The sequence below is a fragment of the Triturus cristatus genome, chromosome 1_1 (genome assembly GCF_964204655.1).
Source record: "Triturus cristatus chromosome 1_1, aTriCri1.1, whole genome shotgun sequence".
Classification (NCBI taxonomy): Eukaryota; Metazoa; Chordata; class Amphibia; order Caudata; family Salamandridae; genus Triturus; species Triturus cristatus.
In genome coordinates this window covers 116,101,814-116,120,855 of record NC_140579.1, presented here as the reverse complement: position 1 = coordinate 116,120,855, position 19,042 = coordinate 116,101,814, and the positions used below count along the sequence as shown (strand labels likewise).

The following is a 19,042-nucleotide window of genomic DNA, read 5'->3' as shown; positions in this document are numbered from 1 at the left end:
AAAGAGGAAAACGCCATCAATGATTGTTTTTGTGAAGGAAGGCTTGACTTCCTGCGCAAAAACAATCATCCCCACAATGCAGACACACTTGCACCATGGTGCAACCATGCCTGCATTGGCGCATGGCAGCCAATTGTGCGCCAGCGCAGGGGGGAGCACAGGGGTGCATCATACTGTTGTAACTACAACGCATCCCTGTGCTTTTAAGAAGACACAGCTCCGGCAGCATAAGTGCTTGCGTTACCGTGCAATGTCACTTTGTTGTAAATGACGCCCCTAGTGAGGGAAGGGTGAGCATCCCCTGATCTGATGGCTCAGCTTGGCCCAAAAGAATCCTCTAGAAGTAAAAGTTAAAATGTAAAATTACATTTTGTCACAGGTTTGGAGGGCCTGAGGCCGGGTTCAAGAATCCCAGTACAGCTCCAGATTCTGACAACAGCCGTGAACCCCTGTTCTACCTTCTGCAGATTTTATGAACGCCAGAACAGGGCAGGCCCCTTGGCAACACCTCTGCATAGGGCAAGAGGATGAGCAGAATATAGATGTAATACATGATCAAAAACTCCAGAAACTTAGTGGAAAAACAAAGTTAAAGTGAAGTTATGTTTAAAATAACATCGAATAGTTACTTCAAAAACAGTCAAATTGCAGTTATAGTTATGGATTAAAACACAAAAACGTTGTAACTTTGAAAGTCATGGTTGCCTCGGCAATCCATAATTCATGTGACAGTCATGCAAACCATACCTGTACTGAACTTTATAAGTTGTGATTGCCTCTGCAAACCATCACTCATGTGACAGTCATGCAAACCATACCTTTTCGGAACTTTGTAAGTTATGGTGAGTTCGGAAATCCATAACTCATGTAGCAGCCATACAAACCATAACTCTACTGAAGTTTGTAAGTTATGGTTAGCTCGGCAATCCATAGCTAATGTCGCAGTCATGCAAACCATATCTCTACTGAACTTTGTGAGTTATGGTTACTTCAGCCATCCATAACTCATGTAACAGCCATGCAAACCATAACTCTACTGAAGTTTGTAAGTTATGGTTAGCTCGGCAATCCATAACTCATGTAACTGCTATGCAAACCATAACTCTACTAAACTTTGTAAGTTATGGTTAGCTCGGCAATCAATAACTCATGTGAAAACCATGCAAACCATAACTCTACTGAACTTTGTAAGTTAAGGCTAGCTCGGCAATCCATAACTCATGTAACATTCATGCGAACCATACCTCTACTGAACTATGTAAGTTATGGTTAGCTCAGCAATCCATAACTCACGTAACAGCCATGCAAACCATAACTCTTCTGATCTTTGTAAGGTATGGTTAGCTCGGCAGTCCATAACTCATGTGACAGCCATGCAAACCATACCTCGTAGACCAAGTGCCATGCTTATGAGTTCATAATCTTTATTCCTCTAAGTAACAACACATAAGAGACAACATAATTAAGCACCGTAGCAGTTCCATAAGCATCCATAATACGGTCTAGTCCAGATAGAGTGTAATTTCATCCGTAAGATTACTTAGAAGATTGGCAACTGCACCTGTCCCACAGGTGATGGGTGAGGAATAGAAAACAACAGCAGGGTTTGCTAAAGTGCCTTGGTGTGGTTGTTTACACTGATTAGAATCTGAGTTTCCATCACACTCCATCATTCATGTGCCATTTGTACATCTGGCAATATATTGAAAAATATTTGTACATTTTTAAAGGAAGTTGTTAAGTCCACTCCGAGGGATTTCTCATCCTTTGACACAACCTCCTTCGCTTTCTCCTGGACTCCAGTGCAGTTAAAGTTCCCAAACACCACATAATCTGTGATCACAGATGCATTCATAACTCATCACTGTGGTGCCTGCTGTGTGATACCGAACTATCTAAAAAATATGTATTGATTGGAAGAAAATAGACCCCGCCTGCGGGCTGGCAATAAACGTGCATCTGAATAAAAACAGTGTTAGCAGAAGATGCAGAAAATAGCGTCAGTCAGGCTTAGTTTAAGCGAGCCTGCGACTATCTTTAATCATACATCATATACACAAGAATAAGACACTTTAAAGGGGGCTCTTCAGTGCTTAATTTGTAAAATATTAAGTGCTGGGGCTCTGACCAAGAGGCCACTGCAGCTTGCACCACCCACCACCCTTGTCATCGCTGCCAAAACAGCTACTAACCATCTCTCTCGCATGTAAATGGGACAGTTCAGATTATTCCAGGTCCCCAAAGCTAAAGGAATGGCTGGGGAGGAAGATATTAGCATATTTTAAAATGTATATTGTTTTCCTAAACAACTGTTATACTGCTCATCTCTAAATTACATGAGTAGCGCCACCTTGTGGCAGACTGCCCTAAGTGTGGTGTTGACGATAAGGTGCCGGTGCCGAGCACCGGAAACCAATTAAGTGCCGGTGCTCAGCACCGGAAAGCACCGGCTCAAATTAAGCACTGTCTTTGTGGACCACGCTCTGGCCAACATCCCTGCAGTTTATCTGGAGGGCTACAGTGCCTGTCACACCCCTACGCCTAGTGCCACTGACACACTTGGTAGCCAATGAAGTATTGTACATGCTGACTGTAAGTAATCAGAACTTCCACTTGCTTCAAGTAACAGTAAAACCAGAATCACCTGTGTCGCACTAACCAGCTGTAAAACACCGAATTCAGAAACAAACGGTGCTGCGGAACCATCAAACCAGGAAAAGATCTCTCTTTATCATTACTCCTTCCCAAAGCAAAATGGCCGCCTATTGGAGAAAAGAATGTACCAGGATGAGCAAAGAGGAATGCATGGTCTGCCAGTGACAGATACTCAATTCAAGATGGCTGAATCTTGCAACAGGCCAAACTTCATCATGCTGTCCCTTAGAGCATAACTCAGATGATGTGTTGTGTAACATGCGCCTACATTTTTCCTCGATCATCTGCACAAGGGAAACAGGAAACAGTCAAGAAACCATGACTAGATGCAGCCTATATTTTACTGTTCTCTTTTGATTTTTTATTATTAATTTTAAGCACTGTGTTTTCGTTGTTCAATTAAAATATTAAGCTAGAAATCAGGTCTTATTATAATGCTGTTGCCTTTATATCGTGGTATCCAAAATTTCATACTTTTAAATATCGCAGGTAAGAATATCATGTTTTAGTGTTGTATTTAATATTGATTAAGAAACTTATCGTTGAATATAATCTTGTAGTATTATAACTGTTATATGCATTATCTTAAATATATACAATGTTTAAATATTTCAAGAGTGGGATATTTTCATGGAAGTATGGGTTTCAATTGTTTGATGATTTATAATTCTTTTATTTTAATTATTTGTTTAGATTATTTTAACTTTTCCCTTTTTTATGTATTTTTTAGTTTTTTAATGTTCTTTTTTTGATTTGTGTTTGCTTTCTTAGTTATGGCTGAACATAGTGTTTATAGGAGAAAAGGGTGGGGAGTGATTTCTAATTTGTTGTAGACTTTTTTGAAAATTTTATAAAAATATATTTTTGATATTTTTGAAGAAATGATTTTTATAGTTTGTAATTTTTTATTAAATACGTTAGTAATATTTTAAAATAAATATTCAGTTTTTATGTGACAATGTTTTTATGAAAATGTTTGTTATATTTTAATTTTATTGTTTGTTAAAAAAATAGTAAATTAAAAATACATTTTAAAATGATTTCAAATGTTTTAAACGTGTTTAATTAAATAGTTAGGGAAGTAATGCTTAGTTGTAATTTTGAAGTTAATTTTTAATAAATTCTTGAAAATGTTAGTAATTAGGTACAGTAATTAAATGTAATATTTTAAATTATAAAATAAATAAAAAATCAATCAATCAATCAATCATAGGCATTTGTATAGCGCACTGCTCACCCGGAGGGTCTCAAGGCGCTGGGGGGTGGGGGGGAACGCTACTGCTCGAACAGCCAGGTCTTGAGTTGCTTCCTGAAGGCTTGATGGTCTTGCGTTGTCTGGAGGTGGATGGGGAGGGAGTTCCATGTCTTGGCTGCCAGGTAGGAAAAGGATCTTCCTCCGGCGGTGACTCTGCGGATGCGGGGGACGGTGGCGAGAGCGAGGCTGGCGGAGCGGAGCTGGGGGGTGGGCTTGTGGAAGGTCAGGCGGCTGTTGAGGAACTTGTGGCCCAGGTCATGGAGGATAATGCAAAATGAGATAAGCAGAGCACTCCTACTTTTCTAATTAAACCACAGGTATATTCTGAATGATATAGGTGCTGCAGCGTAATGCCTGCTGTCAATCAGGCATGAAGAAACAAGATCAAATGATTCAATCAACTAATGATTGACGCTGCGCACTGTGCTACGTGTAACTGAGTTACTAACAATTAATCTTCTTCACAAAAGGTTCAAAAAACACCAAACAATGGTTCTCGTTTGAACATATATTTTCAGCATATATGTAAACATCAACTTCAAATTATAACATCATGAATATATCAACACATTTACGAGAAACGGTAGACAACTACCATATACAGTGCAATATTTAAATGTACCGCATAATATTTCACGAAATCACTACAAGATGCTTGTGATGAGCCCAATGCATTTCGGGACTTTGCTGTCCCTTCGTCAGGGGCGTTCTGTGGAGAAAATATATATATTTAACAAAATCATTCTGGTATTTATACAAGAAGGATACATGGTGGCAAATGATGTTGGTTAACATGGTACAGGGAACTTGGCAGTAAAACACTCATGCGATGAAATGAACTCTCCATTTGATTTAAAGGTCACGATTATATAAAAGAGAAATACCGTCACCCAATAGTGTGGAACTCAAAATGATAATAAACAGTGGCTCTGAAGAGAAACATTAAATGGCTCCAACATCATTTTGCAACACAACAGTGACTGCAATACCACCCATGTCATCTACTGTATAAAATGCCCCTGTGGCAAGGCCTATGTAGGCAAGACTGAAAGGAAAATAAAAACACGGATTACTGAGCATAAATCCAGAATCAGGAACAAGCACAGCACCTCAAGCCTAGCCATGCATTGGCTAGAAGCAAAACATTCTATTTCTCAACTTCGTTTCCAAATTATAGAGTCCATTGATGTCAAACCAGGTGTAGATATTACCAATTTACTTCTACGCAGAGAGCTCTTTTGGATTCAGAAACTACAGACTCTGGCCCCGAGTGGGCTCAATGACCGTTTAGATCTTTCATGTTTTTTATAAACATGTCTTTTATAAACATAGAATTGTTCATGGTCAAGCGCAGAACCTCATGTACCACTGTGATTACTCTTTATTTACTGTTGACATGTTACCATAACTTGTTTGAACATAATTGTATACCATTTCTCTGTTCCAACTTCTTTGAGGCTTATGGACTTTTTTAAACACCGTTTATTATATTTTTTCATCACACTTAGTTATTTTATTTTCACAAACGTTTTTTTTTTTTTTTTTTTTTTAACCATCTTTATATCCATCTTGATTCCACTGTTCTATTTTTATTTGTTTGTCTGATTATTTCACCTCTCACTGTCTTTATCTTGCATTTATGGTTTAACCGGTCATTATTTCATTAATAGAACCGTAGAGGTTAGCAAGCGTCTACACTAGTTATAACCCTGGAGATCTGATTGCGGTCCCGGTGAGTCACCGATATATTGTATCTATTCAGCACGTGCGGGCGTACGTAGTTACTTTTCTTGTAATTGAGTATACTGTTTGTTGCTTTACGCACAAGCGGTCAAAGAAATTGTTCTTATAAGGATTTCTTGCATTTTACACTTAGCCCTGTTCGTGTTAGAAATTGAACACTTCACTTCATTCATGGCGTCATACGCAAGTCCTCTCTCGATCACCATGAATCTCCCATCGACGTTGCAATTACGGTTGGTTTAAATTTGGCGCGCTTTTCGCCAGTAAAAAATCTTGTTGTGATGACAGGACGCCATCTGTGAGAACTGGACTTGTCTCTTCCGTCTCGTTCCTTAAGCAAGTAGTGTTCATCGAGTTTAGTGGCGTGCTTGTTATAGACTCTTGTATTATTGTTAAGATCCGGTCGTAACCACATACTATCATTATTTTGTAGCGTTTGTTCACGGAGACGCATTATTTTCACTTGATGCCATACATCTGCCTCGGGTGATTGATTGAGCATACAGCTCTATTTTATGCTTGGACTACACGTTAACTCTAGTATCCAGGTGTCTCAGTACTTACACTAGTGAGTATGACCTTTCTGCTTCATTGTGTGTTAATTAGCGGCAGGATATATTTGTTATCCATTCTGATTATATCTTATTCCTATATTTTTTCAGTTATTCTCTCGTCGATATCGTCTCCTTACTTAGTGGCAACAGTTAGCCTGTCTTCATCGTTTTGTTCCAATCATGGAAACACCTACATAATATTTAAGGTGAGATAACATCACCACATTTTCAGCAGATTCTTCTCATGTATGGTTTTCCTTTCTTTTTATTCTGGAATGCATTCTCATTTCATTTAATGTTTCTCTTCAGAGCCACTGTTTATTATCATTTTGAGTTCCACACTATTGGGTGACGGTATTTCTCTTTTATATAATCGTGACCTTTAAATCAAATGGAGAGTTCATTTCATCGCATGAGTGTTTTACTGCCAAGTTCCCTGTACCATGTTAACCAACATCATTTGCCACCATGTATCCTTCTTGTATAAATACCAGCATGATTTTGTTAAATATATATATTTTCTCCACAGAACGCCCCTGACGAAGGGACAGCAAAGTCCCGAAATGCATTGGGCTCATCACAAGCATCTTGTAGTGATTTCGTGAAATATTATGCGGTACATTTAAATATTGCACTGTATATGGTAGTTGTCTACCGTTTCTCGTAAATGTGTTGATATATTCATGATGTTATAATTTGAAGTTGATGTTTACATATATGCTGAAAATATATGTTCAAACGAGAACCATTGTTTGGTGTTTTTTGAACCTTTTGTGAAGAAGATTAATTGTTAGTAACTCAGTTACACGTAGCACAGTGCGCAGCGTCAATCATTAGTTGATTGAATCATTTGATCTTGTTTATTCATGCCTGATTGACAGCAGGCATTACGCTGCAGCACCTATATCATTCAGAATATACCTGTGGTTTAATTAGAAAAGTAGGAGTGCTCTGCTTATCTCATTTTGCATTATCATTCCTGTCTCAGCAGAAGCAGCCATTCGTTCAAAATGTCTTTCGATGCGATTACAAACATCACGGACAATAGAGCCAATACTAAAGCTTATACTTCAGATGAGGCTTCACAAATCTACTCGCTTATACAAGAAGTGAAAATTACGGATTTACATGGTGGCTCAATAACACAACAACTTCGTCAACTGGAATTCATTACCAGGAGACAGCTCAACCAGAGACTTCATGCTTCTACGCTTGTGCAATATCATAAAGCTAAGAGAATTCCGCGTGGACTACGCTTGGCCATCAAACCGATGCTATTTCGTTTCCATCTGAATACAGTTTTTATGGACAAGTGGTATTCAATCCTTAATAAGTGCTCATTAGATCTTATTCTTTTAATCATTGAAGAGCTGTCAAAAACCATTAAAGATTTAGAAGAAGAAATTACTTCCTTGAAAACAGAACTTGAGTTTCGTATGGAAGCGGATTCTTGGAGGTTACATCTGGAGATTCTCAACCAGAAATTAGATGGATATGAGAGGGAACTTCAAGAAGGCAAACTACGCAAGTATAGACGCGACACCATCGACTATAAACTTAATGAGGTTTATACGTGGGCGGAGATATACACCCGTAAGAGATTTGATACTAAGAAGACTCCTACGACCTCAGATGAAAGTTTAGCGTCAGAAAAAGACACCACCACTAGCCGCACACCGGCGCCCTCAACACATCCAGCTCGATCATCTGTTTCCACTACGCCAGGGGATCATATACCAATTGCTACGACTTCCACCGCCTCTTCAGCACCTACATCGTCTTTTTTGTCACAGGCAGCGGATCAGGGTCGTCCACCTCCAACAAAAGACATGTCCAAATCAACCTCCCAAGAAAAACCAGGAGAGGTAAAGGAAAGCAGCGGCAAAGCGTTACGGAGTGGCAAAACGGTGACTTAGTCATCAATATATCATCATATAATCTTTCTCATCAAGAAAAATCTCTTTTGGGACGCGGACTTTCGTTTGTTCCCACGACACATACCAACCACTTGCAAACCCAAGGGGAATTTTACAGATTTATGCGTATCATTCGCCTGAGACATTTCTTCAATGAAGTTGAACCTGATACCACACAAGATGAGATCTCCACCTACCATCCATTCAAACCCAAGAGTACCTTCATGCCACCAGTATCCCATAAAACTTTGGACAGTTTTGAGACATTGGTCAATAAAGATCTGGAAAAACTAAACTACAAACCGAAACATCACAATAACATGTCTAAACATGAACGTTTAATTCTGTCTAAACTATCACAAAATCCTCTGATCACAATACAACCGGCAGATAAAGGAGGAGCCATAGTGTTGATGGATACAGAATATTACCATTCCAAAGTCGTGGCACACATTTCTGACTCTAACACTTATTTGCAACTGGCAAGTGATCCCACAACATTGCTTTTGGAGTTACTCAAGTCTATCCTAAATGAGGCCCTTGAACAAACATGGATTGACAACAATACACATCTCTTTCTGTCTTCAACCAACCCACAATGTCCCTATTTGTACATGATCCCTAAAATACATAAGGATCCTCAAGATCCTCCATTTCGCCCAATAGTCTCTGGATGCAAATCTATTTTTGACCCCATTGGCAAATTTTTGGATTACTACCTTCAGAAGTTTGTACAATCTTGGCAATCTTACATAAAGGACACTACCCACTTTTTACAACTGCTTCAACAAACCACTATTGGACCTCAGGACTCCATCTATCTATGTACTATAGATGTTACAGCTCTTTACACCTCCATTCCCCATGCGGCTGGCCTTGAAGCGGTTGAATGGGCATTACTTCAAATGGAAGACGTTAACATTGAGAAGGTTCTGGTCTTGCAACTCTTAAAGTTTTGTTTACACAACAGCTATTTCCAATATCAAGACAAATTTTATGCTCAATTGAATGGTACATCGATGGGCTTTTCAGGAGCACCAGCCTATGCAAACATCTACATGGCCCAATACGAACTGGAGCACATCATTTCCAATTCAGATTGGTGGACAAAAATACGCCTCTATTGTCGCTTCATAGATGATATTTTTTTAATCTGGGGTGACTCGAAACAGTCTTTCATTTCCATGATAGAGACACTAAACAGGCAACATACTCACATTCAGTTGACCTACACTATTCATCAGGATTCTGTCCATTACCTGGATGTACAAGTCACCAAAACATCCACGAATCAATTCCATACTACAGTTTTCCACAAACCCACTGATCGGAACAGTTTATTGACCTTCACAAGTTTTCATCCACGCCACTTGATCAATAATTTGCCATTGTCACAATTTACCAGAATTCGCCGGATTTGTTCCGACTCTGATAACAGTATCTTTCAACTTCAAACCACTGTTGATAAATTTTCCTCAAGAGGTTATCCCAAAGAGGTATTACAAACATGCCTCACACGAGCGATGTCCATTCCAAGAACAGACTTATTGCAACAGAAACCAAAGACCTCCTCGACTAGATTGGTATTCGTCAGTAACTTCTCCACATCTTCACTTAAAATCAAGAAAATCATCCTGACACGGTGGGAATTATTACAACAAGAGCAGGATTTCCAACAACTTTTTCTGGAAAAACCTTTGTTTGCATACAAAAGAGGCAAAAATTTACGGAATTTATTGAAATTCACCAAAACTTCTGACAAATCCATTGTCTTTCATGGCACTCGTAAATGTCATTCATGTATTCACTGCAGCAATGTCATCACTGGGAATACCCTGACTCATCCCACGTCTGGCTCCAACATCATTTTGCAACACAACAGTGACTGCAATACCACCCATGTCATCTACTGTATAAAATGCCCCTGTGGCAAGGCCTATGTAGGCAAGACTGAAAGGAAAATAAAAACACGGATTACTGAGCATAAATCCAGAATCAGGAACAAGCACAGCACCTCAAGCCTAGCCATGCATTGGCTAGAAGCAAAACATTCTATTTCTCAACTTCGTTTCCAAATTATAGAGTCCATTGATGTCAAACCAGGTGTAGATATTACCAATTTACTTCTACGCAGAGAGCTCTTTTGGATTCAGAAACTACAGACTCTGGCCCCGAGTGGGCTCAATGACCGTTTAGATCTTTCATGTTTTTTATAAACATGTCTTTTATAAACATAGAATTGTTCATGGTCAAGCGCAGAACCTCATGTACCACTGTGATTACTCTTTATTTACTGTTGACATGTTACCATAACTTGTTTGAACATAATTGTATACCATTTCTCTGTTCCAACTTCTTTGAGGATTATGGACTTTTTTAAACACCGTTTATTATATTTTTTCATCACACTTAGTTATTTTATTTTCACAAACTTTTTTTTTTTTTTTTTTTAACCATCTTTATATCCATCTTGATTCCACTGTTCTATTTTTATTTGTTTGTCTGATTATTTCACCTCTCACTGTCTTTATCTTGCATTTATGGTTTAACCGGTCATTATTTCATTAATAGAACCGTAGAGGTTAGCAAGCGTCTACACTAGTTATAACCCTGGAGATCTGATTGCGGTCCCGGTGAGTCACCGATATATTGTATCTATTCAGCACGTGCGGGCGTACGTAGTTACTTTTCTTGTAATTGAGTATACTGTTTGTTGCTTTACGCACAAGCGGTCAAAGAAATTGTTCTTATAAGGATTTCTTGCATTTTACACTTAGCCCTGTTCGTGTTAGAAATTGAACACTTCACTTCATTCATGGCGTCATACGCAAGTCCTCTCTCGATCACCATGAATCTCCCATCGACGTTGCAATTACGGTTGGTTTAAATTTGGCGCGCTTTTCGCCAGTAAAAAATCTTGTTGTGATGACAGGACGCCATCTGTGAGAACTGGACTTGTCTCTTCCGTCTCGTTCCTTAAGTAAGTAGTGTTCATCGAGTTTAGTGGCGTGCTTGTTATAGACTCTTGTATTATTGTTAAGATCCGGTCGTAACCACATACTATCATTATTTTGTAGCGTTTGTTCACGGAGACGCATTATTTTCACTTGATGCCATACATCTGCCTCGGGTGATTGATTGAGCATACAGCTCTATTTTATGCTTGGACTACACGTTAACTCTAGTATCCAGGTGTCTCAGTACTTACACTAGTGAGTATGACCTTTCTGCTTCATTGTGTGTTAATTAGCGGCAGGATATATTTGTTATCCATTCTGATTATATCTTATTCCTATATTTTTTCAGTTATTCTCTCGTCGATATCGTCTCCTTACTTAGTGGCAACAGTTAGCCTGTCTTCATCGTTTTGTTCCAATCATGGAAACACCTACATAATATTTAAGGTGAGATAACATCACCACATTTTCAGCAGATTCTTCTCATGTATGGTTTTCCTTTCTTTTTATTCTGGAATGCATTCTCATTTCATTTAATGTTTCTCTTCAGAGCCACTGTTTATTATCATTTTGAGTTCCACACTATTGGGTGACGGTATTTCTCTTTTATATAATCGTGACCTTTAAATCAAATGGAGAGTTCATTTCATCGCATGAGTGTTTTACTGCCAAGTTCCCTGTACCATGTTAACCAACATCATTTGCCACCATGTATCCTTCTTGTATAAATACCAGAATGATTTTGTTAAATATATATATTTTCTCCACAGAACGCCCCTGACGAAGGGACAGCAAAGTCCCGAAATGCATTGGGCTCATCACAAGCATCTTGTAGTGATTTCGTGAAATATTATGCGGTACATTTAAATATTGCACTGTATATGGTAGTTGTCTACCGTTTCTCGTAAATGTGTTGATATATTCATGATGTTATAATTTGAAGTTGATGTTTACATATATGCTGAAAATATATGTTCAAACGAGAACCATTGTTTGGTGTTTTTTGAACCTTTTGTGAAGAAGATTAATTGTTAGTAACTCAGTTACACGTAGCACAGTGCGCAGCGTCAATCATTAGTTGATTGAATCATTTGACCAGGTCATGGAGGGCCTTGTGTGCGTGGGTGAGGAGTCGGAACGTGATTCTTTTGTTGACGGGGAGCCAGTGCAGGTCTCTCAGGTGTCCGGAGATGTGGCTGTGTCGGGGGATCTCCAGGATGAGTCGTGCTGAGGCGTTCTGGATCCGTTGGAGTTTCTTCTGGAGTTTGGCGGCGGTGCCGGCGTAGAGGGCGTTCCCGTAGTCCAGCCGACTGGTGACGAGGGCCTGGGTGACCGTCTTCCTGGTCTCGGTGGGGATCCACCGGAAGATCTTTCGAAGCATGCGCAGGGTGTTGAAGCATGAAGACGAGACGGCGTTGAAGCCTAGGTTGCGTGCGTGGTCCGTTGGCTTGGGGGTGGCTCCCAGGGTGGGGGGCCACCAGGAGTCGTCCCAGGCGGAGGGTAATGATCCCAGGATGAGGACCTCCATCTTGTCTGAGTTCAGTTTCAGGCGGCTGTTCTTCATCCATTCGGCGACGTCTTTCATCCCTTCGTGTTGGCTGGCTCTGGCGGCGTCCGGGTCGCTGGTGAGGGAGAGGATCAGCTGGGTGTCGTCGGCGTAGGTGATGATCTTGAGGTTGTGTTGACGTGCGATGGTTGCGAGGGGGCTCATGTAGACGTTGAAGAGGGTGGGGCTGAGCGATGACCCTTGTGGAACGCCGCAAATGACTTCGGTGGCCGCTGACCAGAATGGGGGGAGGCGGACTCTCTGGGTTCTTCCGGCGAGGAATGAGGTGATCCACTCCAGGGCCTTCTCCTGGATGCCGGTGTTGTTCAGGCGCTGTACCAGGGTGCGGTGGCAGACAGTGTTGAACGCTGCGGAGAGGTCCAGGAGGATGAGGGCCGCAGTTTCCCCATTGTCCATTAGGGATCTGATGTCGTCTGTGGCTGCGATGAGGGCGGTCTCCGTGCTGTGGTTGGCTCGGAAGCCGGATTGCGAGTGGTTGAGGGATCCATTGGTCTCGAGGAAGGCGGCTAGCTGTCTGTTGACGGTCTTCTCGATGACTTTGGCAGGAAACGGGAGGAGCGAGATGGGGCGGTAGTTCTTGAGGTCAGAGGGGTCAGCAGTTGGTTTCTTCAGCAGGGCACTGATCTCGGCGTGTTTCCAGCACTCCGGGAAGGTGGCGGTGTTGAAGGAGGCGTTGATGATGTCGCGGAGGTGGGGTGCGATGATGTGGTCGGCCGTGTTGAAGATGTGGTGTGGGCAGGGGTCCGTAGGGGATCCGGAGTGGATGGTGTTCATTGTGCGTGTTGTGTCTTCGGTGCTGACTGGGGTCCAGGTGCGGAGGTTGGCGGTGGGGGGCATCGGTTCGGTGGTGGGGGTTCGTGGTTGGTGGGCCGAAGCTGTTGTGAATGTTGGCGATCTTGTCGTGGAAGAAGGCTGCGAGGGAGTCGCAGAGGTCTTGCGAGGGAGTGATGTCATTGTTTCCAGCGTCGGGGTTGGAGAGCTCTTTGACGATGCTGAAGAGTTCCTTGCTGTTGTGGGTGTTGTTGTCCAGTCGTTCCTTGAAGGCTGTCTTCTTTGTGGCGCGGATCAGTTGGTGGTGTTTGCGGGTGGCGTGTTTGAGGGCCGTCATGTTGTCTGTGGTCTGGTTGGTGTGCCAGGTGTTCTCCAGGGAGCGGCAGTTCCTCTTGGAGGTGATGAGCTCGTCGGTGAACCAGGAGGCTTTCTTGCTGCCGCGTCTGCTGGGGGGGTTCTTCTTCAGTGGTGCGAGGGCGTCTGCGCAGTTGGTGATCCACTGTGTGAGGTTGTTGGCGGCTTCATTGGGGTCCGTTAAGCTGGTGGGGGGGTTCTGGCTGAGGAAGGTGGTGAGCTGGTCGCCGGTGATCTTGTTCCAGCTCCTGCGGGGGGCTTGTTGAGGGTGGTGGTGAGTCGTCGTTTTACTGAAGCTGAAGTGGACGCAGCTGTGGTCAGTACACTGGAGATTGGTGGAGTGGCTGAAGGTGACGTATTTGCTGGATGAGAAGACTGGGTCAAGCGTGTGGCCGGCATAGTGGGTGGGGGTGGTTACCAGTTGCTTGAGTCCGAGGTTGGCCAGGTTGGCCAGCAGAGCAGTGGTGTTGCGGTCCTTGTTGTCCTCCAGGTGGAAGTTGAGGTCCCCCAGGAGGATGTAGTCGGTGGAATTGATGGCGTGCGGGCTGAAAAAGTCTGTGATGTCTTCGCTGAACTGTGTGCGTGGTCCCGGTGGTCTGTAGACGAGGGTGCCTCTGAGCGTGGTCTTGGGGTCGATGTGTATCTGGAAGTGGAGGTGTTCGGCGGAGGTGAAGGTGTCATCGGAGTTGGTCGTGATGCGGATGGTGTTCTTGTGGATGATGGCGATGCCTCCTCCTGTCTGGTTGATGCGGTCCTTCCTGGTGATTTTGTAGCCTTCTGGGACGGCGATGGCGACGTCGGGCGCTGAGGAGGCGTTCATCCAGGTTTCCGTCAGGAAGGCGATGTCTGGTGCTGTCGAGTCGAGGAGGTTCCAGAGTTCGACGGCATGCCTGTGAACGGAGCGGGTGTTGAGCAGGATGCACATCAGGTGTTTGTTGCTGGGGCTCGGTTTAGCAGGTGCGGTGTTGGGTCGGAGGCCGGTGAAGCGGCAGGTCAGGCAGGTCAAGGGTCCGTGGGTGCGTCTCGGGGTGGCTCGGTAGCAGGTGGTGTTTCGGCCGGCGTTGAGTGCGTGGAGGGTTTTGGCGTCGTAAATGTGCAGGGTGTGCTGGCGAGGGCGAGGACCAGGGGGTCTGGCGCTGGGCGCGGTTCAGGCGCGGACGGGCGCAGACGGGCTTACCTTTGGCGCACCTTCGGCGCTCAATCAGCGCTCCCGCTGTGCGCGTCCGCTGCGCGGTCGCTCTGGGGGCATCATAAGTAAGGAGCCGGGAGGGAGGAGCAGCTGGGTGGCGGGAGCAGGGCTGCGAATGGAATCACAGGGGGGCGGGCCGCAGGGAGGCAGTGGCGGGAAATTCCAAGAAGCAGCGGGCAGCGGGAAATTCCCAGGAGCAGCGGGCAGCGAGCGAAGGTATCTGCAGGCAGGAGGCGGCAAAGGCAGGCAGGAGCGGCAGCAGTGAGTGGGGCGACCAAGCCCTGTGGAGGGCTGAGCGGTCACACTCTGTGGTCCCCTACGGTCCCCTTAAGTAAGGAGCCGGGAGGGAGGAGCAGCTGGGTGGCAGGAGCGGGGAGGCGAATGGAATCACAGGGGGGCGGGGCCGCAGGGAGGCAGCGGCGGGAAATTCCAAGAAGCAGCGGGCAGCGGGAAATTCCCAGGAGCAGCGGGAAATTCCCAGGAGCAGCGGGCAGCGAGCGAAGGAATCTGCAGGCAGGAGGCGGCAAAGGCAGGCAGGAGCGGCAGCAGTGAGTGGGGCGACCAAGCCCTGTGGAGGGCTGAGCGGTCCTGAGCTAATGCTACATAATCTACAAAAAACTGTATAACTATTTTTTGAATACATATCAAGTATCTAAAAAATTTTTCAATTTTGTTTACTTTTTTTTACATAGATGAATTCTTAAATGTTTGAATAATTAACACTAGTTAAAATACTGTGTTTGTAATTGTGGTTTTAGTGGAGTGGGAATAGTAAATTTACCCCCTTCAATGTACATCTCTTCCCAGATGTAGATTATATTGTAGTAGGAATGATAAATATACCGGCTTCAGTGTCCCACAGCTTCCACAATGTAGCTTAGATTAGAGTGGTAATAGTAAACCTATTCTGGTTCCAGATGATTGTTACACTCTAGAACTCAACAGGTTCTGCTGCCACAAGTTTTCTTACCCCACCCCAGACCACTCCTTTGCGGGGTCCAACAAGTCTCTGCTTCTATTTAACCTGTATGCTGCCTGTTGGCATGCCTACTTCAATCACCAGACTATGGTTACCTGGTGACAAGGCTGAATTACCTGTTATATAATCTCATACACTCCACTGGTTACTGCTTCCTTTTTTACCGGACACTCTAGGGTTATTTCATTAGTTCTGTTTCCTCGTGATTGCCTTTGCTTCCACATCTCAGTATTACTTGTTCAAAGTGCAGAATCTCAAGTGATTCTGGTAGCTCCAGGCGACACCTTACATGTCACTCTCTTGGTGCACTACACCAGCAGCTTTTATTGAGATCTAGGCGCTTGGCACACAGCGCTGTAGATTGATATCAATAATCACTATTCTTATCTTGCTTTACTTGTTTACTATTTAAGACTAGCAGATGAGTGCCTCCTGCACACTCTGACTAATCAGCATCCTTCTGTTGGTGGGAGGGCCTTGTCAGCAGCAGCTCTCAGAGTGGAACAATCTCCCGCTGACGATTCACTCTGAGAGGAACCTATGTAGATTGCAGAAGGCACTAGGGGCCACATATGTGAACCTAAGTTATGTTCGTAAACAGGCCGATTCCCAGAATCTTCCCATTTGCGAACACAAAAAACACTTTTCCCATGTATCAAACCCTATTTTATGAATTGGTAGCCTCTTATGAATCGCAAAATGGGTTTGCGATTCGGTATTTGGAAGGGGCGTGTTTAGGGCGTCCCTTCCAAATACTAAGTCACACTGCTATGTAGGAATGTTTTGTAATGGAGAGTGCAGTTGCAAAATATTTGCATTTTACCCCCAACTTCAAGTAGGCGGTAACCCATTTGGAAATGTTAAGGGGTCCCCAAGGGACCCCTTACCCTGTAGGAATAGTGGTGAAAACATTTTCTTAAGAGCAGGCAGCGGTCCCGTGCCTGCTCTTATAAAAATGAAAAGAAAACTTTTCATTTTTTTCTTTAAAAAGAAGCCCGTTTTCTTTTAAGGAAAGCAGCCTGCAATAAAAAAAAATGATTGTTTTATTGAAAACCAGTCTCGGACATGGTTTTCTTGTGACCCTATCACCATCACTGTGATTTTAGCAATTTCTAATGGGTCAAAAATTGTGACCTACCGCATTATTATTCTTGAGGTAGTTCGAGTTGCGACTCACTAGGAATCGCTAAATGTAACTCTTGCAGTTTCATACATTAAAAATAATGCTAACCTAATTGCGATTCACAGCTGGTCAGTGATGCAAGTAGCCCCATTTCACCAAACTCATCCTATGATGCTGAGATCATTGCTAGGCAAGGGCCTCACCCCATTTAGGGTCCGATTCCGATCCGGGTCGGAAAGCACTCCGACCAAGTCGGATCCAGATTGTTTTCCGACCGAGCCGGACCCCTACAGTCCGACCGAGCGAGTACGATGCGCACATATGCTGTCGGACTCGGTTCGGTCGGACTCCCATAGAAATCAATGGGAGCCAGTTGTACGACGCGTACATGCGCTCCCATTGACTGAATGGGTACATCTCGAACAAGTGCGCCCCCTACAGTGGGTACGCAGCGGTGTCATCCGCGCCATACATGCCTGTGTGGGGGAGTCCCATGTGTCTCCCCCTGTGTGCGAGTCGTACGGCTGCGTGTGTCGGGGGGTCTGACGCGGACCCCCGAAGTCCGACTCCGGGAGCTTTTGCGAGCTGGACACTCGCTCGGTCGTGAATCGCATCCATTGCACACCACGGTTAGCTTACGACCGAGAGACGTACGGAGCAGTTCAGACCCGGAAACGACTCGGTCGGTGAAGTTCATGTAGCTCGCATCGTACTGGCTCGCTCATACAGCTGTACGAGTCGGGTGGAAAACACGCGTTCGGCTCGTAGTTTTTCCGGCTGGATCGCGTTCAGTGCCCTTCCGATCCGGATCAGAATCGGCCCCTTAATGTGTGGATTACCACCAGGATGTGCTCACACACACCTGCCTCTCCAGCCAGCTGCCTCAAATTGCGTTGCAAGCTTTCTCTGTTGTGTAAGTGTCTGGTCTGTTCTCACACCAACCTTCCTGATTTCACTTTTCTGCTTCTGTCTCCTCAGGGATCTCCCTGTGTCCGTGCTCCTGCCAAGACTACTACCTGGGGAGATGCGTCAGGAATGCAGCAGTCTGTGCCCCCTGCCCAGGTGAGATTCCAAAGTGTGTTCCTGAGACTTGTCTGTCAGCTGCGTGTGTGTAACTCTACTCTGTGAGATGTTAAGGAGGTATCTGCAAGCTACTCTTATAAATGTGTCCAACATGCCTGTGTAGGTAAGATTCTGGGGATCCCAGGAGAATCAGAAATGACTGGTCTCCAAACACCAAGCCCTTAAGCTGGGCCTAAGTCCCCCATTCAGCACTAGACTCAGGGTAGCAAAGCAGAGCAGCTCATGGGAGTGCTGGACGCAGAGACTCAGAACTCAGCAATGCAACAAATAACACTCAGTAAATCACTGTGCAGTTTGAGGCAACTCTGACCGACATCGTAATGAGGCCCTAAGTGTAGAATGATATGGCTCCACCCCTGGTGGAGATTCCTACAACAGAATTTATGAATGTAACTTTAGTACTAGTAACTTTTCACACCTATGCAGAAGTGTATTACTCATTAACAATTATTCAAACTACAAAATATATCTAAAAAGTAATCATTTAAAATATTTATTGTGAATGTAGAAATATTAAAATAAAGTGTTACATCTCATTAAAAGTCTTATCAAATAAATAATGAATTTAAATACATTTATTTAAAAAACATATATCTTACTGAATATTCTAAAAATTCTCAACCACAGTTTTATTAAAATTAAAGTGTAGAATTATTTAAAATTATTTTTAATTTTCTAACAAAGTTTTGTTTCATATTTATTTATTTTTGTAAGCATACAATTTTTATTACATTTTCCAACTGTAGAAAAGAAACATTTTGTGTGTCTGAACAAGAGCATTTCCTTTGCAATTCATAGTGATTGTTGATAAATTACTACTCTGATTCTCATTGCAACCTGGTCTTTTACCTCTCCTAGGAATCGTAAATCATTGATGTGTTGCATACAATAAGGAA

At 43.4% G+C, this 19,042-nt stretch overlaps 1 protein-coding gene across 1 annotated transcript in view; it reads left to right on the top strand.

The window, feature by feature from the left end:
* The window catches only part of LOC146869711 (uncharacterized), a 340,761-nt gene that overhangs the window by 177,835 nt on the left and 143,884 nt on the right, over positions 1-19,042 (top strand). The window contains exon 11 of the mRNA XM_085612911.1: positions 18,042-18,125. Coding sequence (XP_085469037.1) covers positions 18,042-18,125 — 84 coding nt within the window. The remainder of the gene's footprint in view (positions 1-18,041; positions 18,126-19,042) is intronic.